General features: G+C 41.5%; 1 protein-coding gene across 2 annotated transcripts; it reads right to left on the bottom strand.

Annotated features, from left to right (window-relative positions):
- Positions 1-941: 941 nt before the first annotated feature.
- On the bottom strand, positions 942-22,247 carry eftud2 (elongation factor Tu GTP binding domain containing 2). Of its 2 annotated transcripts, none has more exons than XM_007901496.1 (28): positions 22,190-22,247; positions 20,111-20,218; positions 17,793-17,955; positions 17,356-17,434; positions 16,703-16,778; positions 16,373-16,438; positions 15,867-15,902; positions 15,687-15,777; positions 15,083-15,165; positions 13,012-13,178; positions 12,277-12,401; positions 11,538-11,601; positions 11,041-11,131; positions 10,709-10,844; positions 9,518-9,645; positions 8,605-8,798; positions 7,800-7,911; positions 7,352-7,492; positions 6,675-6,776; positions 6,455-6,537; positions 6,187-6,273; positions 5,837-5,963; positions 4,419-4,506; positions 3,488-3,606; positions 3,061-3,155; positions 2,618-2,771; positions 1,993-2,100; positions 942-1,273 (listed from the first exon to the last, which is right to left on the bottom strand). In XM_007901496.1, the coding sequence occupies exons 2-28, from the start codon at positions 20,207-20,209 to the stop codon at positions 1,178-1,180; spliced, it is 2,910 nt and encodes a 969-aa protein (XP_007899687.1). In that variant the 5' UTR covers positions 20,210-20,218; positions 22,190-22,247; the 3' UTR covers positions 942-1,177. The 2 variants fall into 2 exon arrangements, with proteins under 2 accessions (XP_007899687.1, XP_007899689.1); XM_007901498.2 differs by lacking the exon at positions 22,190-22,247 and adding an exon at positions 22,097-22,125.
- Positions 22,248-23,409: the final 1,162 nt, after the last annotated feature.

Here is a 23,409-nt window from a genome sequence, read left to right as displayed (position 1 = left end):
CCTGCAGGCTTGTTCCTTGTTCCACCATGATTCTTTCCAATTTGGTTTGCCTTACTTCCATATTCGTTTTGTCTTCTTCTTCATAATAATAATCCTTGCATTTGATATAGTGCCTTACCTTGTCGTTGACACGTCTCAAAGAGCTTCACAGAATATACTGTAATTAGACTGGATATTTTGTGGGTGAAACGCGGCAGTCAATTGCTCACAGGAGTGACCCACAAACAGGTATGAATGGATTGAGTGACCAAATTATTATTTACATTTTTTTTGGAAGGGATTATTACCCCTAAAAAGCGATCTACTATCGACTAACAACCGGGTTCCTACTTGCTGCTAGGTTAAGAAGAGCCGTGTGGAGTAAGGAAACTTGCCTAAAGTTTCAGGACTCCATTATACGTAAAGTGGTGTGAATGTGTGTTCTGTGGGCAATATTGTTAGCAAGTTTTTATCAGTCTTCATCAATTGTTATGCAATTAAGATACCTTATTAAATGACAAAGTTATTTAATCCCAATAACTGAATTCACATTTTGTTTCCAATGCCTTAGAGATGTTCTGTATGGTGTATACAAGGAATATGCAGTGAACTCAAATGAGGGGAACCTTCGAAAGTGACCTGCTCTGTTTTCTTTAATACATTTCTGGATTCTAGTTAACGTTCCTCCTCATGCTGAAGTGCCATAATGATGTGCAAAGACTAAACATTCTTTAATATATTTTCTGTTTAGCAAAATGTTAGCAATCTTGTATTTGCCTAGGAAGTAACGTCTTATTTTAATATCTTGTTCTAAAATGAATGACAAATGTATGTCTGCAGTATCATAATGTTTGATCTAATTCACATAACAGCGTACAGCGATTTTCATTCTTCTGTACGTAGCACTTCAACACACAGTACATTCACTCTCTGCATCAATCAGAAAAAAAACAAGCCAGTGCTTAATAAGAAAGAGCATTATTTATTTTCTGTGCACATTCTGTTAAAAACATCGACAATAACAAAGTAAGTGTTAATGAGCTCAATCTCTGGCCCTATTCCCAATTTTGTACAGTTTCACTGCAGTTTTCTCAATTTGTGAACAATATCACTTACAAACATCCTTTGAAAAATCCGGTACAAATGGGAGATGAAACACTTTGTTGCTTCCAAAATGTTCCTACCATCTTCGTTCCATTCACAGCGGGTAATTGAGAACCACATCCTGCTTTGCGAGTTCCAGCAACATAGGATCATCGAAAAATTTGCTGATACTGACATCTTCACTAAGGCCCTGTTGGACAAAGGCAGAGCAGCAATATTTAATGTATCTATATTCCTACATTTAATCTTTTTGTTACTGCCTACATTGAAACAACTAGACAGAATAATAATAATCCTTGCATTTGATGTAGCGCCTTTGAGACATTTCAAAGCGCTTCACAGGATATAAGCTGAATTGGCTATATTTTGTGAGCGAAACGCGGCAGCACAGCAGTGTCCCACAAACTGAATATTATGTTTTGCCCACAAATATACGGTAAATTCACTTTATAGTATTTAGTGAAACGCTTTGAGACGTCAAGAAGACATGAAAAACGCTATATCAAATGAAAGGATTATTATTATGTCAGGAACTCTGCATCAATCACCTGATTACTCTTAAAGCCAGCGCAGGGATCCAAGTTCCTTTGTTCTCTGGGTGTAGCTAAATGAGATGATTATTCCCATACTGAGCAAAGAATCAATTTCACACCACTGGGGCCACTGTTCACCCCCAGATACTCTCAGCATGCCAAAGGGTTATTGTGCACACAACGATTACTGTGCACTAAACAGTTACTGCAGCCAATTGACAATTCCAACAGAGACTTAATCTGTCAGATATTCTATTTCACGTTAACATCTTTACCTAAACCTGAAAATGAATATCAATCCACTCTTCTGGTTACCCAAATGTAAATGGCACTTGTTCTTCAACCTTAACAAGCACTCAAGTCAAAGTGTTCTTACCTTTCGCCTCCTCGTTTTAATCATGAACTCCCTCGCCAGGTGAGGTGCTGGCTGTGGCTCTAGAGGTCTGATGACAATGCTCTTGTCTAAAGGATCGCCAGGTACAATCTGTACATACAGAAACAACAAGGTCATTACATCAGTCTGCGCAAATTTGGGATTTCTGCAGCTTGGTTTGAAATTATAATTATGATTTCTAATTATGATTTCTAATTGAAGTTTTACTTCAATTAAAATGTGAGAATCCTGAATCCTTAAGTTACTTGCACTGCTCTAGTTAATGAGGCAGCTAACACAAGTAATCATCAATCCAGCAACTGATGTTCACCATTGAAAATGCATGCTGACAAAAAATTCCGATTCAGAGGGTTATCAAGAATATTTTTTTCCCCAAAATTTGTTTTTGTCAAATTTGAGTATTCAATTAACAGAATCTCACTGTATTAAGGGAAACGGCGCAGAATAAGGATCTATCTAAAGATAGATGTCCTAATTGCAGCAAACACCACCACCAATCAAATGAGTCAAACAGTCTCCTACTGTGTTGTGCATTTTGTATAGTTTTATGTTGAGCTCACTGAAGATAGATCAGTAATTGGTGTGTGAATAAGTCCTGGGTTTTGACCTGCCAATGGTGGAAGACTGACAGGGAAAAAGCCTGTCCCTGTGTGTGTGTCCTCAGATCCGTCTCAAAACCAAAGGAGTCAATGGCTGGTACAAACGCTTTGATTGTATAGAGAGGGGAACCGGGAATTGGGGCATCCTGTGTAACGTGGCCTCTGGAAGAAAGAAAAACAAACAGTGCAGTGAAACCATCTGTAACTATATAACATTACTATTATTATAATCTGTAACTGGTGTCTTTATTATATAATTAAATTCACATCAGTCTTTCATGAGAATCACTTTTGAAGCAAATGTCTAACATTATTGATCACTAAGGTTTCAAAGCAATCACATTTCTCATTCTGCTCGTATTACAGCAATCTCATGACCTGCAGTACAAAGTCTGGAGTTGCTGGTTTAAGTGGAAAACAAGGATCATAATCTAATGATGTATCCACATACCTCCGTCTAGCCAAGACTGTATAGACTGCTGAAACACAGTCTGCAGGTGCCTGCACCTCCACAAAGTAATAAGGTTCCATCAGACGAGGGGTGGCCTACAGACAAAATCTACTTTAGAGACAATCGGACCAATTATGATAGACACACAACAACGGTTTATATAGACATTTCATTAGACATTAACCCCAATGGCTAAATACGAACAGATTTGGTGACCAATTGGGCTGATTAATAAGGTCCATTTATTTGAAAATAATGTCTTTTGTTCACAAATGTATTCCCAGTATTGGCAATATACTGTTTAGAAAAAATACTTGATTTAGAATCCAGTTTATGTGCTGCCGTATACATTTTTCTAACACTAAATGGCATATCACTTCAAAATATCATCCAACATTCAAAATGGTGTTCCAAAATTGTCGCTTACCATCAGGAAAGCTGAATACACAACTCTTCGGGCTGTGGGAATAATCTGCCCTCCACCTCTGTGCAATGGTTCTTGAGCTATGACTGCATCAAGAATCTTGAACTTCACATTCCGAATCGCTGTTCAGAAAACAACAGAAATACTACAGCTTCAAGACTGGTTTATTCTGAGAAGTTAAACTATATTGTGAGAGTACAACCAGAACAGAGCCCTTTTTTGGCTTCAAATCTTTAGGACATTACAACAGAGCGGTGAAGATCTCAGTTGTAGAAGCATCTCCTAAGGTGCACTTTGCTGCAACCTCGGCAAATCATCTCACTTAATTGTTTCAGACAGCTCAGCGACTTAATTTGGCTGTAAATTCACTTTTACAACCAACTGGGTCACACCTAACACAAGACCTTATTAATGTTAAAAGTTCTGGTCCTCATGTATTGGGAGCCTGTTCTCAGAAAAGCCTAGGGAATTGTTTGGATGCTCCTCTTATCCTCTCAAATGAATTTGGGATTACCAAGAGACAAGGAAAAGAGCAAGTAAAGATATCACATTAATTGTAAAATAAACTAACATAGAAATGTCGCAGTAGATTAAATAAGGCAGAAAAAAACAAAAACTGAAGTTTGAATAATAACAATAAAAGAGAACAGAAGACAGCAAAGCGAAACTTGATCTTATGTCCGAATAATAAACCTGTGGAACAGGCTCCCTAGGGAGAAGGTTGAAGCAAGAAGTGTTGATTCCTTTGAAGATAGATTAGAGTTTTCTTTTAGGAAATAACATTATGGGGATATAGAACATAGAACATATCTAGAAAATAGATAGTTTGGGACATATGTGCAGACGACTGCAAGGAAGATGGAAGGCGAACTAGATGGTCTTTTTTTTTGCCTAGCACTTCTTATGTTCTTTTGACTCCTTGGTTAATACATACGTTCGTCGCAAAGTGGACCTTCTCGTGTCCCCCACTGGAATCCCTGTACAATGCTGTCCTTCACTGAACCCAGGAGAGCTTTGTCCACCTGTATGGCATAGGCAAGAGGCAAGAGTAGGTGAAATTCCGTCAATGTAATTTATTTCTTCCATTTACTTAAAGGAAAAACAAAAAACGCCTTTTAAAGAGATTAGGACTGGAATTAGGTCAAATTCTAACTTTTGAGTTAACAAGTCTACTTTCTTCATCCGTAACTGTTGGTACAGTGCCCTGCTTGCATATTACCAAAAATTTGGTAATAATAAAAATTTGGCGTCAATGAAGTCGTTGACGCTGGTTTCAAGAACCATAGAGAGTAACATGACACAGGGCCATTTTCAGGAAGAATTTGGGATTGAATCAAATTGTAATTCTTAAAAAAAAATTTGAGAAGGTTCAGATATATTTGTGAAATTCCATTAACATTTGGATTGCTTAAACTGTAGTGATAAGTCGAGGACCACAGGTAGATGGAGCTATAACATAAAGCGATTGGAGGGGGAAAAAAGATTCTCTGATATGAAATAGTTCCATGGGATCATTAATCTTAAGACTTCCAAAACATACAGGTTTCGATAAAACATCTCATTAAAAGGACGACTCTGTTTGTCAAGGCAATTCATCTTTCAGTACTACACTGGACCATCAGTGTAGATTCTGTGATCAGAACTCAGTGAGGCTCCAACACACAATATTCTGAGTTGAGGTGAGAATGCTACCAACTGAGTCAAACTAACAAACAAGAGGTGAAGAGGTGTCAAGATACATGGGGTAAACATTTAGTCATTAGAAATAAGAATGTCAATCTGATTATTGTGGAATATTGCCAAATAAAAGCTGTCAATGTGGATAAAAAAAGCTTAGACCCAGGCCTGCATAACAGTAATGACTATGTCACAGCAGATTGAATCAGGATCAAATTGGGATTCTGGTCTATGGCTTACAGCTAACGTGAAGCAAAAAATAATTGAGTCCTGAAGAACGCAGTTTACTAAGAAACGGTGTGCTGTTTGCAGGGTTATCTTATTAAATCCAGATAAAAAGTCAATCTAAAGAATTCAGTTTCATAGAAGATTAAATTATTCAGGTCCTAACTAAACATTTTTTTCTCACCAAAGCGAATAGTGCTAGAAAACAGTGACATTTGAGGACACTGCTTGATGGCTTTACACTGCAACACTGTGATAAGCCCCACCTCTTCCCCTGGTAGATAATTGAGTAGCTTTATTGTGTCCTGATGAACACGGACTTTACTGAGATATATGTAGAACTTTCCCTGCTATAACGTTCTTCTCAAAATGAAGCAGCTCGTTGCACTGTTTCTGACACATTAGACGCTGCTGCGTTAAAGCAGTTGCACGTTTTGGGGACACACCTACCTCTGACGGCAAAGTATCATCGACCAAAATGTTGGGGCCGGTAGCATCTGGTCCGAAAGCCCAAATGGAACGAGCGGCCAACAAATCCCAATCGTACTTGGTCTGGAAGAATTCACCCAGTTTCTTCCTATAGTTCAGGAGGCAAAGGGTTGCAGTGAATTGAATGAACTTAGCCAGATTATCCACATTAATGCACATACAACAATTTTGCTTCATGTGAAATAAGACAACTGTATCAGAGGAACAAAGCAAACAGCATTATAATGTTCCAACAAACTAATGCCTCCGATAGTAGAGCAGAGAGGTCGGGCGAGCAAAAGAAGCAAATTCCACTACAGCATTTCTCATACCTGTTCCAGGTGATTTGGACCACTTCGTTCTCAATGTCTTCTGCCAAACCTTTTTCCAAAGGTTCTGCAATCATAGTGATTTTATTCCTAAAGAATAAAAGTAAATGATCAGACATTTTGTATCAGTCACAGGAATTGGATGAGGGTACTCCTTATGCTATATACACCAAAAATTTAACGGAAAATGAATGCACATCATTTGCAAACTGTCATTAATTTATATCTTGTGTCAGTTAATGCACCGCATCAATTCATTCCAGGTACTAACTTTTTGTTGGGCGTCTCTGCAAAACATTTCAGAGATGAGGTTTCCACAACAGTTTCACAGAAGGTTACAACCGGGTCTGCCACCTGTAACAGAAACATAAGTAAATTGCTGAGCTGTTAAATCAGAAAAACTAGTTTACCCAAGGTGTTTCTATCGACATCATTAACTGTTGGCATTCGTACATTAGCTGTGAAGATAGAGCGAAGTTTCTCTGTGTTACCTTGATATCTATTTCTGAATACATCTTCCGAAGGTCATGCATCACACAGTCCAGATAGAGTTCTCCTGTTCCTAGAATCACGTGCTCACCAGACTCTTCTACCTGCATCAGACAACCACCAAAAGCTGGTTAGTTAATTAATTATCGCTAAACAGCAGCCTAAAGATTCAGAGGGACAAGAGTGCAGAACTGCAAGTAACTTTTCTTTTTAAAAACAGCAAAACAACTAGATTACGCAAAGAATTTTGAGAAATATTCAATTGCCATCATTTCACACATTGTGCGAATGTTTTAGGTGACATGAACATTTCAGAGATAAAGATATGACAGCAACAAAAAAAAGGCTAAAAATATATTCAGTGATACAACTTTGTCAAGCTATGTCACGGAAGGAATATCACCTCCATGCAATAGTTCATATGAAGGAAAACTGTTGGATGTACAAGGCATTCATCCAAAGCAGTACGGATTTAAAATGGCCTTATAAGGGAGAGCCCCATTAACTGGCAAGTGTTGATTTCATTTCATAACCGTTTCCCTTACCAATAAACAATGCGCCAAATTAAACGGTTATTCAGTTTAAACAGGTTAATAAAGTATAATTTAGTTTAGACGGTTAGTTTAGACCCACGAACAGCATATTGTGTTATTCTTAAATACTGTAGCTGCATCCATACCTTAGTAGTTAGTGAAGGGTAGCTTTTGTTGACCTTTCGTAAACCATCCAACATTTTTGGAAGCTCAGATGGATTGACAGGCTCCACAGCTATTTTAATGACGGACGCTGTATTGAACTTTAAAGGCCTGAAGATTTGAGCCTGAAAATAGAAACCAAACAATGAAGATGGATACGTTACAGTTTGCATTGGGTGTTTCTAACCCACATTAAAATAGTAATTATATTTGGTCTCGCACTTTTCATGTGGGAGGCACCTCAAAGTATTTTTGTGTTTTGGAGATAGGACTTGAAGGACAGAAGCTCTCTCTCTCTCTGTCTCATGCACTCACCTTCTTACTCACTCTTTCCTTCACGCTTGCATGTCTTTTTGTGATTTTTGTGATTGGCTTTGAGCTCCATTGAACATTATAAGACATTATTAACTGTCAGTTTAGTAAAATGTTTACCTCATCATTGCCTCTTGGTTCTGTGATAGTGGCTGTCTTTACTATAGGTTGATCTACTCCTTCGATGAGCACCCAATTACCAGCAGGAACCCTGTTAACTTCTATATGATACCTCGAAGACAAACAAATATATTAACAGCATTAACACCATAAATGGAAATAACTACTGATGTGAATGATCAAGTAATAAAATTAGCTCTATTCATAAATATTATGTAGGTAAACATGAATCCACAAAATAAATCCGAAATAAATTTCTAGCTATATTGTTGTGATTAAATAGATCTGGTAATACACATTTTATTTCACAGTAAGGACCCAGCTTTACATGCATGATAAGGCTTAGACTGTGAGTTTGCTCTAAGGAATGGAAAGTCAGAGGAAAGTTAAATTATGTTGCTCTCTTTCACTTTTTTAGAAAGTGGTTTTGCAGTGTCATTAGCAAAACTGACTAGGTAACCTTTCAGTCAAGGTTCATTGCACAGCAGAAAGAAACCTTTGGGATTTTTTGAGTTGTTAAACAATAAAAATATATATTCAAAACTAGGTTCAGGCCTCAACATGTACCCTATAAATATCAAACACTGTGTCATTGAGTGATACGGGAGTAATGTTTCTTGAACATCAACTTATTTTCTGTGAATCTTTTAGTCAACCATAAATTGTCTCACGTCAGTGTGTGAATGAAAGATTAAATAAATAGTTCCCACTGTATGATTGTCAGAATTATCTATTAATGTACATTTTAACCATCGCATTTCAGTCTGTTCAGATTGCTGTATTATGAAGGTTTTGAATAAGACACCTTGCAACTGAAATCCACAGCCTGCCCACTGTACAGATCTGAGAATCCTCCTCATCCTCCAGGGTATAGTTCTCGCCAAGTACTTTCACTGGCTGCCCAGCATGAATAGTTCCACTGAGGACCCTTCCAAATGCGTGGAACTGTACTCCATCCTCAGTACTATACATCTTTGTGGTGTGACACATCAAAGGACCCTGCACAATCACAAGTAACAAGCGTTAAACCACAGGAGATTCTCAGAATTATTTTGAAATTATTTTGGTTTCTAGCCACAGTCTAACGTCAGGAATAAAATCATAATCCTCGCATTTGACATAATGCCTTATCAGGTCTTCGAAACGTCTCAAAACGCTTCACAGAATATACTGTAAAATGGATTGACTGTATATTTTGTGGGCGAAACACAGCAGCCAATTGCGCAGCAGCGTCCTACAAACAGTCGTGGATTGAGTTGACCAATTTAATATTATAATTTTCTTTTTGTAGGGAGTGATTATTACACCAGGAAAAATGATCCGCCAAATGACTAACAACTTACTGCCGGGTAAACAGAGGCATGTGGAGTAAGGAAACTTGCCTAAAGTTTCGCCCTACCCGGGAATCGTATCCAGGTCCTCACCGAATATTAGTTTACATTCTCTTTCTCTTTGACCGTGCCTTCAGCTCCCCTCTCGACTCTCTACTCCCTCCTCGCTCCCTCCCTTCCCTCCCCTCACCCTGACCATTTCCCCCTTGCTCGGGTCCTGACCCAACTGTACAGCGCCTTGGGACGTCCTCCCGATGTGAAAGGCTCTCTATAAATGGAATCTTGTTGTTGTTGTTGTTGTACATGCCAAGTGAAGGCAAAGAACGGCCATGGATAATTTTTAATCGTACGAGAGATGAAACACACCTGCAAAAATATTTTACTTACGTCAGGATCGCATTCCAGCATTGCCTCTCCAAGATCTACATCCAGGCTGCCCGTGTAAGTGTGCTCAATCTTACTCTTGCCACCATTATGTGGGGAGGGAATATGCTGCACACACATGTCCACCAGACCTGCAGCAAAATGGCATTGTGTACTGAGACTGATGGGCAGCAATAATAATAATAAACCTTGCATTTGATATAGCGCCTTACCACATCTTCGAGACACCTCAAAGCGCTTCCAGGATATACTGGAGAGTGAATTGACTGTATACTTTGTTGGGGAAACAAAGAGACTTAGAATATAGAATTCCTTACCACAAATGGTTTTTGAAACCAATTTCATAAAGGCATTGAAAAGCTAATGGATTGCAGCTTCAAGGATTTCCTTAGCAGAATATTTATAACTCAGATAAGCTAATGAAAATCTATTAGGTTTTTTTTGCTTCACGGGATTTACTGTAAAGGGCAGTAACTGTATGCTTTGTGACCAATACTGTTTTGACTTAAATTTGTAAAGACTGGATATATCTACTTTGGAAAATAATTGGATTATATTAACCTAACGAACATTTTGGGTTCACATTATTTTCTTTCACAAATGCTTCTGCCAAGGAAACCAATTATGAAGCCCGTGTAGTGTTTTGCTCTAAAAAAAAATCATAAAACCTCATGACTCATTTTTCCACAAGTTCAAGACAAAATGTAACAATCCTAACACTGTAGCCTTAAGGTAGCATTTAATTAGAACATGACTTGGGGAAAACATTACCATGTCTGTGGGTGACTTTGCTTCTTGAAATGATAAATATTTCCTGGCACATTCCTCAGCAAATGTTCTCGCCTCCTCTCCCAGATATTGACTAATTACATTTTCATGAGCAAAACAACAACTTGGATTGATAGAGCGCCCTTTATGTGGTGAGGAGTCACAGGAGAGCTTTACAGAAGCCAGCTCTCCTAATTTCTTTTGAGTCCGAAACATTAATATTGTTATGTGCTGGCCATGCAATATTCTTATCACAAAACGCTACAGGACTTTTAAATTGCTTTACATCTGACCAAATTTTCTTTACTCCCAACAGTAGCACCAATTTGATCTGCATCCTTCAATGATTGTCAATGGTACTTAAACAAAGCGTGATAGAACGCCTCTTTGTTCCAGTTTAAACTCTCAGTGGTTATTGTCAATTACCTGTGAAGTCTCCAAAAAATTTCTTGCAAACCAGTCGCAGCAAAGGTCTGATGTTGAGCTTTAATTCTTCCTTAGTTAAGTGGATTCCCAGCTCATCCAATGTGCGTGGCAGAGTAGTGTCTACATCACCCACCACCTGTGTATCACACGCAAGGCAATTCGCACATTTTTACAACAAACTCAATCGCCATTCGTAGAATTAATTTCTCCATTAAGTTCACAACATTCAATGGTTAAAAAACAAACACTTATGAATTTATCCCTCAATGGAAGTTCCCAAAGATTATAACCTTTCCTATTAGTAGGTTCAATTACAGTTCTGCCATACATACCTGAGAAAGGATCTTATAAACAGGTTCCAGGACAAACTCCACAAAACTTCTCTGCGAGTTGCTGGTCGGTGCCTTCTTTGTAAACTTCCGTCTAAAAGAGCATATATATATATGTATGTTTGAGGCTGTGAGCTTGAAATTGATATGTGGCCAATATCGTGAGTTTTCACTACATACAGTTGAATAGCATCATTACAACTTTTACACACTGTAAAAGTCAAAACATCTAAATTAAGTTTAGGTAAATTAAGTTCTCGCAGCTTCTCTGATAATAAAAAAAACTATTCCAACGTACATAAAGGGATTAAGGGATATGGGGATAGGGCGGATAAATAGAATTAGGTTAGAAGATCAGCCATGTTCTTATTAAATGGCGGGGCAGGCTCGAGGGGCCGAATAGCATACTCCTGCTCCTACGTCTTATGGTCTTATAGCCTGATCACAAATAGCTTGCAAAGACAAACACCAAGAGATGATTTGAGCTACTTTAGACTTACGTTTTTGGGTTGAAGTAAATGTCACCCCATAGTCGCTTTGCAAACTCCATATAGTTAATGTCCCCTGTTAAGAAAGTGGAGAACATTTTTCCAAAGGAATACTTTATTACATGTTTGAACAGGCAAGGAAAGTGCAAACAGAGCACAATTATAAATAGTTTTGATTTAATTTCCACTGAATGAGTCAGTAACAAGAGGGCATACACTAAGGATCATTACCGGATGACTAAAGGGGGGGGGGGGGGGGAAAGAGAAATTAGAATTAATAATAACAATTTTTGCATTTGATATGGAGCCTTATCACATAATTGAGATATCTCAAAGCGCTTCACAGGATATACCGCAAAGTGGATTGACTGTATATTTTGTGGGTGAAACAAAGAGACTTAGAATATAGAATTCCTTACCACAAATGGTTTTCAGAACCAATTTCATAACAGCATTGAAAAGCTAACTCAATAAATATTACAAAAAATATTAAAGGATATGGGAAAAAAACAAAGGAATTGGATTAGAAATCAAAACTGGTGTGGGACAAATTAGCCTTCTGCTCTTCTGTTCCCTTGACTTACAAATACATAAATTGGTCTCATTTTTAACTTACAAACTTTTGTCAAAAAGTGTGCACCAAATAGTCCACTATGTCTACAGACATGTAATTGTTTTACAAAGGAATTGTCTGTAAGTTAAAAGAGGGTCAACTGTGTTTTTGTCGGTTCTAATTACAAGTGATGCTCACCATATGTGTCTGCATAGATCTTGGCAAATGATCCCAGAGTGAAGCAGATGCTGTATTGAGAGCTAGCAAAGCAGACATTGCCCAATAGAGGAGACACAATCAAGTTTTCGTCCGTTGAATAGACACTGCAGAAAAAAAATTAAAATTTTAAAGCCTGCACTACCTTGTTCTATAGAACCCAAAACTCTTCACCAACAGACAGAACACAACCAATCTCCTCTTTGGGACATGACATGTATATGCGACTTCCAGGATGGTGGAAGGTGAACTGGATGGACCTCGGTATTCTTTAGTCTAGCAGTTCTTATAGTTGTTAGAGCTCTTTACATGCAGCTTATAAGACACATGTGAGGATGCATCACAGACTAGCTCACCCTCCATTCTCTTCTCTTCCTGTGGCTGCGTGTGTGGCATGGACTTGGTCCCTCTCCCCACAGCCCAGTTCAGGAGCATGACTTTTAGTGAATTACGTGCACAAATCCCCATTCAACAAATTACTGGAAATATATTACATAATATGTACACTGTAATCCTGAAGTAGTTCCATTTCAAAATTTTAACCCAGTTAAACTCAGTTAAGATTTAAAAAAGACCTAGACTATATGCAAAAAAAGTATGATGTTCATATTACTGAGCGATAAAGTAGGGCAACACTGCATACTTATAGAAAAAAAGGTTTTCAAAATACTTCAATACATTGAATGTAGAGATCCCTCTCAATATATCACAACTTACCTCAGTAACCCATTGACTTCATCCACGATGTGACGGAGTTTGTAATATGCGTCTGTTGGAGGTAGTTTCAGCTCCAGAATGAGCCTATCTATTTTATTGATGCAGACTGTGACAGCTAGTTTCTCCTGAACAGCATGTTTAATCAGCCTCTCAGTGTTCAGCATCACCTACAGTTGCACATAAACCAGCGTTAAAGAGGGTCTCTGTATAAAACTCACCATGTTCCTCAAGGTTATATTAAAAAAGCTCAAACAGACAGGAGAATAATAATTAAAATTGGCTACAATTTTTCAATCTTCGTTGGACCCAGGGGTGGTGCCAGAGGACTGGAGAGTGGCTAATGTTACTCCCCTGTACAAAAAGGGACAGAAGTACAAACCTGGGAACTACAGGCCAGTCAACCTAACATCAGTAGTGGGGAAACTCCTGGAGACTATAATCCGGGACAGAATAAATCTTCACTTAGAAGAATATGGGTTAATTAGGGACAAACAGCACGGATTTGTTAAAGGCAGATCTTGTCTAACAAATCTAATAGAATTTTTCGATGAGGTAACGGAGAGGGTGGATAAAGGTGGTGCAGTTGATGTAGTTTATATGAACTTTCAAAAGGCATTTGACAAAGTGCCACATGAAAGACTTGTAAGAAAAAATAGAAGCCCATGGTGTAAAAGGGACAGTGGCAGCGGATCCAGAACTGACTGGGAGACAGAAAGCAGAGAGTTGTGGTCAACGGCTACTTTTCTGACGGGAGGGAGGTGTACAGTGGAGTCCCCCAGGGATCTGGTATTAGGACAACTGCTCTTCTTAATATACATAAATGATCTGGACTTGGGTATAGTAAGTACCATTTCCAAGTTTGCGGACGAACACAGTTAGATAGGGGGTAAACAGTGAGAAGGATAGGAGCCAACTGCAGGAAGACATAGACAGAATGGTAAAATGGGCAGACACATGGCAGATGAATTTCAATGTGGAGAAATGCGAGGTAATGAATTTTGGAAGGAAGAATGAGGGGAGGCAATATAGGCGGTAATACAATCTTAAGGGGGGGGTAAAAGAACAGAGAGACCTGGGGGTTCAGGTAAATGAAGCCTTGAAGGTGGCAGGACAGGTAGATAAGGCTGTAAAAAAGGCATATGGGATATTAGGCTTTATGAATAGGGGCATAGAGTACAAGAGTCAGGAGATTATGATTAACCTATATAAACACTGGTTAGGCCTCAGTTAGAATACTGCGCCCAGTTCTGGGCACCACACTATAGGAAGGATGTTAAGGCATTGGAAATGGTGCAAGGTTCTCGTCCTCACTTTCAAGGCCATCCATGGCCTTGCCCCCTCCTACCTCTCTGACCTGCTGACTCCCTACCAACCTGCTCGCTCCCTCTGTTCAGCGGGCTCTGGCCTGCTCCATGTCTCCTGCCCGACCCGCCCTACCATCGGTGGCTGAGCTTTCAGCCTCTCTGTCCCCACACTCAGGAACTACATCCCACAGTCCCTTCGCCTCACTTCCTCCTTTTCCTCCTTCAAGACCCTCCTCTTTGATTGTGCCTTCGGTCGCCCTCCCACCTCTCTGCCTTCCCTCACCCCCAACCCTACCCCATCCCTCTCCCATGCTCGGGTCCTGACCCCTGACTGTCCAGTGCGTTGGGACATCCTCCCGATGTGAAAGGCGCTCTATAAGTGTCATTTTGTTGTTGTTGTAACCTTAACCTCAGAAATACCCATTTCCTTCCCTCAACGTTGCATTATCAGTTTATTTCCACTTGTATATGAATCTCGATGGGTAGTGTTATTGCCATATTATGAGAGGGTGTGGATTTGGGTTCATTATTCAAGACGACAAGAGAAAGAAATCATTGCAGGCTCTTAGAAAATCCCATTTCCTACAAAATAAATGTCAGATCAGAGCAGGAATATGACAGGCCTGGGAGTCAGCTATCTGCCTCAATTCTCAGCAAGTCACACTGGGAAACATTGCCTTCATTTTCAATAAGTTTGACATCTAAATACTCAGCATCGGAGACAAGTTTAGTTCAGAAATGTGCCCAATGCTATAAAAAAAACTCACCCCCTCTGCGGCATCAATGAATAACACCATGCCATCAGAGATGCGAAAACCTGCTGTCACTTCATCAGAAAAGTTTACGTGTCCTGGAAAGAACAAACAGATTTTTTTTTACGGTTCTGTGGAAACCTAGAAACAACTCCAGCAGTAGCAAGGTCATCTTGTATAACCCCACAATAATGAGCACTCGATTCTCAAAATTTCCTATTTACTCATTCGGTTACTTTCACAACATCTCAGGTTAGCTAGCTGATGGATGAATTTCATATGATTTGGCAACTCATCACGTGGCCACAGGATTTTACTGTAAAGTGCCTGCGTATTTGTAGGTGGAGCAAATTAAATGTTTATACAATCCAGGCATAGGGTTGGACTGATCAGCAAACAAAGGCTCAATATCAGGGCTACTTGGATATCATACGCATCCAAGAAGCAAATCATCGAAAAATTATCCAAATGTTTTGCGTATGCATAGATTGTAGAAGAGAGTTCAATTGTTGGTACCCTAAAGTAGATCAGGCTCATGTACAGAACAGTACAACTTGGGACATAAATAAACTATTAAGCATCTCTGAATGTATGGCTTGTCAACATTCATAGTACACACCTGGTGTATCCATGATGTTAAAGAGATAGGATTTGCCTTTGGAGTCTGGAAGCACCATCGTGACTGGTGTGCTCTTTATACCTACTCCTCGCTGAAAAACAAAGTTACAGGAATTAAATGAGGTATTTTCAAGAGCTCTGAATAGATCAAAACTTGTATGAACAACATAGCAATGCTTACCTCCTGTTCTGTGAAGAGGATATCAGTATAACGAAGCTGAAAATAAACAAATTATAATTATAAATCCTGCACTGATTATTAACGCAATTATATAATACCACGGGTATTTTGTAGAAGGAAAATTATATGATTTGAACTTAAATTTAATTAGCGGCATTTTAATTTAAAAAAATCCCAGTTCTGTAATTTTAGGCTCATGGCTTTTTCAAGCTGTAGTTACACCCCTGCACTAATGATCCAACAGCTTGTTAACATTCATTATACAAGCTTGTGTATTAATAGCCACAAGGGTGAGGTAATGAAGGCAACTGTCACTCACAAAGCTATAGACAAGCACGGGACAGTGCATTCAAGGATAGAAGAAATATGAACACAGAGAAGTGGATGAATGGTGGGAGGCATTTAGATAAATACTAATAAATAATCCCTTGTGGTAATTGAAGAGGGAATGAAGCCAGAGCAGTGAGCTAGATGTAGGGAAAAGCTAAAATCACTAAAGTACTCACATCACGGTCATCTTTTTTCCGAATCTCTGGATGCGTTTGTTCAATTAAGCAATCAACAAAATTTGTCTGAAACAAATATTTATATTAGAACGAATTTATATTTACACCGCTGAAATATTAAAGGCTCATCATATTAATGTACTTGCATCGACAACACATTTTACATCAATGACAATCATTATTAGTAATTAGAAATATTGCTTGCAATACACTGGGGCTCCGTTATACTTCAGTATACTGTGGCAATCTGCCAAAGACAAAGAAAACTCTTGATCAGGACCTAGGTGAACACTAAGTAAATTAAACCACCTCTACATGTTCACTACATACCTTGCCATGGTGTAAATGTCCACACAGAGTAATGTTCCGAATAAGCTCCGAATTATCCATTAAATCTGCCAAAAATCTGACAAGAAAACCAGGTGCAAAATGTTGGTTAATACAGTTTCTAATCTGAATATTTATCCTGAATATTAAAATATAAACAAATAATGCGGAACCGCAGGACATCCATTCCCACCAAATGGAGCTGGAGAGACTGGCTTCTCAACGACTCGATTTACGTAAAAGCTGAAAGGTGTTATAAAATGCACGTGCACAGTGAATATGCAAGTTCCAGGATTGAGCACCTCTGAGTTTTGGGTTTTAACACAGCAGTCAGTAGAATTTTACACAGATCAGATGAGAGAGTCTGAAGCCAGCTCTTAGCAGCTGTGGAAAAGTAAGTCCCAAACTGTCTGCAATTCAGTAAACAATTGGCAAGCTCAGTCACAGAAGATTGAGGATGAAATGGAAATATTAGGCACAGCATAGACAACTTTTTTAAGGTGTAAATTAAAATATATTTTCGGAAATGAACAAAGAGCCGCAATCAGCTATAGTGCTATACATGACCTGGAAGTGGAACCAAGTTCCAATCTATCTCACTTTCATGAAAACAAAATCTACCACCTGCCAAAGTACCTACAAACACTTTCACTTACTCCATATCATACACTGTGTCTGGTAATTCCTGCTCCATCAAAGTAAATTTCTTTTTCTTGACAGGTTTGATGATGGGTTCTGAAAATGTAAAGATCTTCTCATTAGAGAAACAGCAACAAACCAGACTTCAAAAGCACCTGAGTGGACAAAGGCTAAGGCAGAACAAAGTCATAATGTACCCGTCCAAACAGACATTATTATTTGTACTTATTAAAAGCGTGTCCTTTTTCATTGTTTTTTAAAATATTACAAACCCAAATACTAGCACAACCCAAAAACAACAAATTGGCTGACATGTGTCCCACAAAACACACACACAGTCACATCACTTTACAGTAAATGCTAGGAAGAACTTTGAGATGTCTCGACAGTGTGCAGGAATGAACCACTAGAAATTTGGAAACATGGAACTCACAAATCTCATACACGTCCTCACCTGTCAGTGGTTGTGTGTCTTCCTCTTGGACTATTGTTTCCACCTCAGGCCCATAGACCTCCTCTGCTGAAGGGTAATATTTTTTATCCTCATGAAGCACAACTTCCATTCCAACTTGATCATCATCCTGATCACCACCTTCATCATCATCGTCTTCATCGGCCTAACATAATCAAATCTTGCATTTAAAAGTCTTTTTTTTCACAAAATACCGATGCAACATATATCTCTTTCTTAACTAAACAAAAGGCAGAAAATTAAGGGAATACTTTTTTCTAATAAAACATTTTCTGCTCTCTGGTCGAAATACTTTTTTTTAGCTTTATCGTTTTCCTCAGTTGCTCTTTAATCTGAAACTCCAGTTTTCTTCAACAAATGGACTGAAAATAACTGAAAGTGTCTGAAATTGCTCAGGGCTTGAGAGGCCTCCCATTTATTTTATTTTCCACTTGGCTTGCATTCCTAAAAGTTCCCTGAGTTCCCAGCCCATCCAGGCTCCCTGAGCCAGGCTTTTTTTTGTTTAAAACATCTCTGCATACATAGCGAGACTGAATCAAAGCCTAATGTTTGAGCAACCAATCTACTCGAATGTCAAGAGTCTTTTTTTATGGCTACAATAGCCATATCCTACCGTAGTTGTAACATCAACAACAACAACAACAAGATTCCATTTATTGAGCGCCTTTCACGTCGGGAGGATGTCCCAAGGCGCTGTACAGTTGGGTCAGGACCCGAGCAGGGGGAAATGGTCAGGGTGAGGGGAGGGAAGGGAGGGAGCGAGGAGGGGGTAGAGAGTCGAGAGGGGAGCTGAAGGCACAGTCAAAGAGAAAGGTCTTGAGACCGGCCTTGAAGGAGGAAAGGGAGGAAGTGGCGAAGGCACTGGGGGATAGAGTTCCAGAGCCTCGGGGCTGAGAGGCTGAAGGTCCGGCCACCGATGGTAGGGCGGTTGGGGCGGGGGATGTGGAACAGACCGGAGCCAGAGGAATGGAGGGTACGGGCAGGTAGGTAGGGGGATAGTAGGTCGGAGAGGTAGGAGGGAGCGAGGCCGTGAATGGCCTTGTAGGTGAGGATGAGGATCTTGAATTCGATCCTCTGGGGGATGGGGAGCCAGTGGAGGCGAACGAGGGTGGGAGTGATGTGTTCCCGAAGCCTGGTGCGGGACAGTACACGAGCTGCAGAGTTCTGAATGACCTGCAGTGTGGAGGGAGGTGGCGGGAAGGCCGGCGAGGAGAGAGTTCCCATAGTCCAGCCTTGAGGTGATAGGTCTTTCAATTCGAATTCAAGATCCTCATCCTCACCTACAAGGCCATTCACGGCCTCGCTCCCTCCTATCTCTCCGACCTACTATCCCCCTACCTACCTGCCCGTACCCTCCGTTCCTCTGGCTCCGGTCTGTTCCACATCCCCCGCCCCAACCGCCCTACCATCGGTGGCCGGACCTTCAGCCTCTCAGCCCCGAGGCTCTGGAACTCTATCCCCCAGTGCCTTCGCCACTTCCTCCCTTTCCTCCTTCAAGGCCGGTCTCAAGACCTTTCTCTTTAACCGCGCCTTCAGCTCCCCTCTCGACTCTCTACCCCCTCCTCGCTCCCTCCCTTCCTTCCCCTCACCCTGACCAGTTCCCCCCTGCTCGGGTCCTGACCCAACTGTACAGCACCTTGGGACGTCCTCCCGACGTGAAAGGCGCTCAATAAATGGAATCTTGTTGTTGTTGTTGTTAATTAAATGCATCAGTTAGCAAGAATGTCAGCACAAATGTAATTAAACACAGCACACCCCTTTCACAACTATAAAGATCATAAGAAGTACAGAACAGAAAATAACAAGCAGAAATGTTCTCCAGCTGATATCAGGTATTAGAATTCGGAAATTATGGTGTATTTTTTTTACAGTCCAATTCAATGCAATGTAGGAAACATAAATTAGGCTTCTCACTCTATAATAATAATAATCCTTGCATTTGATATAGCGCTTTTTACGTCGGGAGGACGTTCCAAAGCGCTTCACAGAATATACTGTAAAGTGAATTGACTGTATATTTGTGGGCGAACGCGGCAGCCAATTGCGCACAGCAATGTCCCACAAACAGTCGTAGATTGAAAATGACCAATTTATTATTGTTTTGTTTTGGAGGGATTATTATTAGGCTCTGTGTGGAGTAAGGAAACTTGCCCAAGGTTTCGCCCTCTGCCTGGAACTGAACTCAGGTCTCTCACTTGCAAAGCGAGTGCTCTAACCACTGAGCTGCAGGACTCCTGTAGTAATATACTACATTATACTAGTAGTAATAGTATATTACTACATTATAGTTTGAATCTTACCTCATCCACATCATCATCTCGATCTATACCATCTTCCTCATCAGAGTCCAACTCTGGCCCAATGTAATTGCCAAATTCATCGTACAGGTCTGTATCCATGATGGAATTCTGCGAAAATGCAACAGACTAGTTATATTTAGGTCTCAAATTCTAAATATATTTCTAAAAATACTACAGTACTCTTTTTCAAAAGTATACTGCAAGCTAGAAATAGACTTTGGAACTTTGTGCCTCAATCCCACCACTCTGTCCCCGCTTCTACCTCTCAGCTCAGCTCCAGGGACCTCATTTACACCCCCCCCACCCCAGAACAGTCACAAATACACAAAACATAGATGTTACATATTAGTGACCATCATGTATCATACATTATCTCAAATTTAAGGAAAAAGGTGATTTGCTGAATCCAGGTTTCATTCCTGTGCAGAGTGGTGAGTGAGAGTGGGAGTGAGTAGAGTGGGTGGGAAGAAACCTTGTGCACATTACATCAGCAGAATGTCTCAGAGAGCTTCACAGTCAGTACTGGCAGTGGATTAACTGTATGTTGTAGGCAAACGCAGTAGCACAATCTCACACAGAAACAACCATAAATCGAGTGAGCGAGAGGAGAGAATTGGTCAAAAGCTGCTGTGTTTCGCCCACAGAACAGTCACTACAGTACACTTCAGTGTATCCTGTGAGGCGCTTTGAGGCACCTCGAAGATGTGATAAGGCGCCGGATCAAATGAAAGGGTTGTTGTTTGTTTGTAAGCTGAGCGGAGGGAGCGAACAGGGTGGTAGGGGGTTAGGAGCTTGAAGAGGTAGGTGAACACCAGGATTTTGAACTGTATCCTCTGTGTGATGGGAAGCCAGTGGAGTTGGGCAAGGATAGGGGTGATAGGGTTGCGGAGCCTAGTGCAGGAGAGGACACAGGCTGCAGAGTTCTGGATGATCTGCAGCCTGTGGAGGGAGGAGTTGGGGGGCCGACAAGCAATGAGTTTGCCTAGTCGAGCCTCGATGTAATGAAGGCGTGTATGAGGCTTTTGGAGGTCTGCGGTGGGAGACAGTGTCGGAGCCGGGCGATGTTGCGGAAGTGGGGGAAGGCAGAGTGGGTCATGGCGCAGATGTGGGGTAGAAAGTATAGTTGAGGGTCAAACAAGACCCCAAGATTTCAGACTGGCTTAGCAAGGTGGAGTCTGCAACCATGGATGATGATGCTGTCAACGCCTAGGGTGAGGAGGCGCTGACGGGAGCCAATCAGGAGAGCTTCGGTCTTGTTGACGTTCAACTGAAGAAAGTTAGCTCTCATTCAGGACTTGATGTTTGACAGACATTCTGTCAGCACAGCAGTGGTCCTGGAGTCAAGGGTGGAGGTAGAGAGGTAGAGTTGGGTGTCATCTGTGTACATGTGGAAGTTGACCCCATGTCTGCGGATGATGTCACCAAGAGGGAGCGTATAGATATTGAAAAGGAGGGGACCAAGGACAGAGCCCTGAGGAATGCCGCACGAGACAGTCCGGGGGCGGAGGAGAAGCCGTTTGAGGAGATGAAGTGCAGGCGGTGAAGAGAGACGGACACAAACAGACAGACAGAGAGAGAGAGAGAGACGGAGACACAGAGAGCCACAGACAGAGAGCCACAGACAGAGAGCCACAGACAGAGAGCCACAGACAGAGAGCCACAGACAGAGGGCCACAGACAGAGAGCCACAGACAGAGAGCCACAGACAGAGGGCCACAGACAGAGAGCCACAGACAGAGAGCCACAGACAGAGAGGCCACAGACAGAGAGCCACAGACAGAGAGAAAGAGACAGAGAGCCACAGACAGAGAGCCACAGACAGAGAGACAGAGAGAGAGACGGAGACACAGAGAGCCACAGACAGAGAGACAGACACAGACAGACAGAGAGACTATAACGTGTCTCTGCAGAGGCTCAGGCGGGGAGTCAGGTCTATAACGTCTCAGGTTCGAAGCGGAAACCCACCGCCCGCGGGAATCAACTCACATTTCGCTGCTTTTAATCCTTTTTTTTAAAAAAAAACAAACCAAAAAGAAACGAAATGAAGAGAGAAAAAAATAATCCCCGAGAAACACAAACCCCGATCTGCCGCCCTCCCGCTCGCAGCGCCGCTCGGCCAGGAAGGACCCCAACCCCTCCACCAACCGCGCGAACTAACAGCGTTTCTCATCTGTCCACGGCCCGCGCCTGTGATGGGAAAGGGAATTAAATGCAAACAAAATCAGTCATCCTACAAAAAAAAAATCGCTGCCACACATATCTTTCAAAAAATGTGATATTCAATCGACAACTCCGCACACGGGGTGTGTTCTCTTCTGTTCTGTTCATCGCAGACGTGCAGAAGAGTGGACCGCTACGAGTCGGGGGTCTTTCTCCACGTGGTGCGGGGCAGAGAGGACAATGTTACCATTGAGTGACACCTGATACTGGGGGGCAATGTGGGGGCAATGTGGGCAGAGTGGGGGGCAATGTGGGGGCAATGTGGGCAGAGTGGGGGCAATTGGGGGCAATGTGGGGGCAATGTGGGCAGAGTGGGGGGCAATGTGGGGGCAGTGGGGGGCAATGAGGGCAGACTGGGGGGCAATGAGGGAAGTCTGGGGGCAATGAGGGCAGTCTGGGGGCAATGAGGGAAGTCTGGGGGCAATTTGCGCAGACTGGGGGCAATGTGGGCAGACTGGGGAGTAATGTGGGCAGAGTGGGGGCAATGCGGGCAGACTGGGGGGCAATGTGGGCAGACTGGGGGGCAATTGGCAGATTTGGGGGCAGTGTGACCAATTTTGGGGTAATATGGACAGATTTGGGGGCAATGTGGGTAAATTTGGGGCAATGTAGCCAGATTGGGGGCAATGTAACCAGATCTGGGGGCAATAATAATAATAATGAGGGCAGATTTGGGGCAATGTGGGCAGATTTAGGGCAATGGGGGCAACTTGGGCAGATTTTGGGGCAATGTGGGCAGATTTAGGGCAATGGGGGCAACGTGGGTAGATTTTGGGGCAATGTGGCCAGATTTTGAGACGAATGTGGCCAGATTTGGGGTCAATGTGGACAGATTGGCGGGCAGTGTGGCCAGATTTGGGGACAATGTGGCCAGATTTGGGGACATTGTGGCCAGATTTGTGGCAATGCGGGCAGATTGGGGGGCAATGTGTGCAGATTTTGGGGCAATATGGGCAACTTTGGGGGCAATGTGGGAAGATTGGGGCAATGTGGCCAGATTTGGGGGTAACGTGAGCAGATTGGGGCATTGTAGTGTCTTGTAGCTCAATGGTTAGAGCACTTGCTTGATTCCCAAATTT

Source organism: Callorhinchus milii, unplaced genomic scaffold (assembly GCF_018977255.1).
Source record: "Callorhinchus milii isolate IMCB2004 unplaced genomic scaffold, IMCB_Cmil_1.0 Scaffold23, whole genome shotgun sequence".
NCBI classification, from domain to species: domain Eukaryota; kingdom Metazoa; phylum Chordata; class Chondrichthyes; order Chimaeriformes; family Callorhinchidae; genus Callorhinchus; species Callorhinchus milii.
The sequence above is the reverse complement of the archived record's forward strand: the minus strand, read 5'-3'. Positions and strand labels throughout refer to the sequence as shown.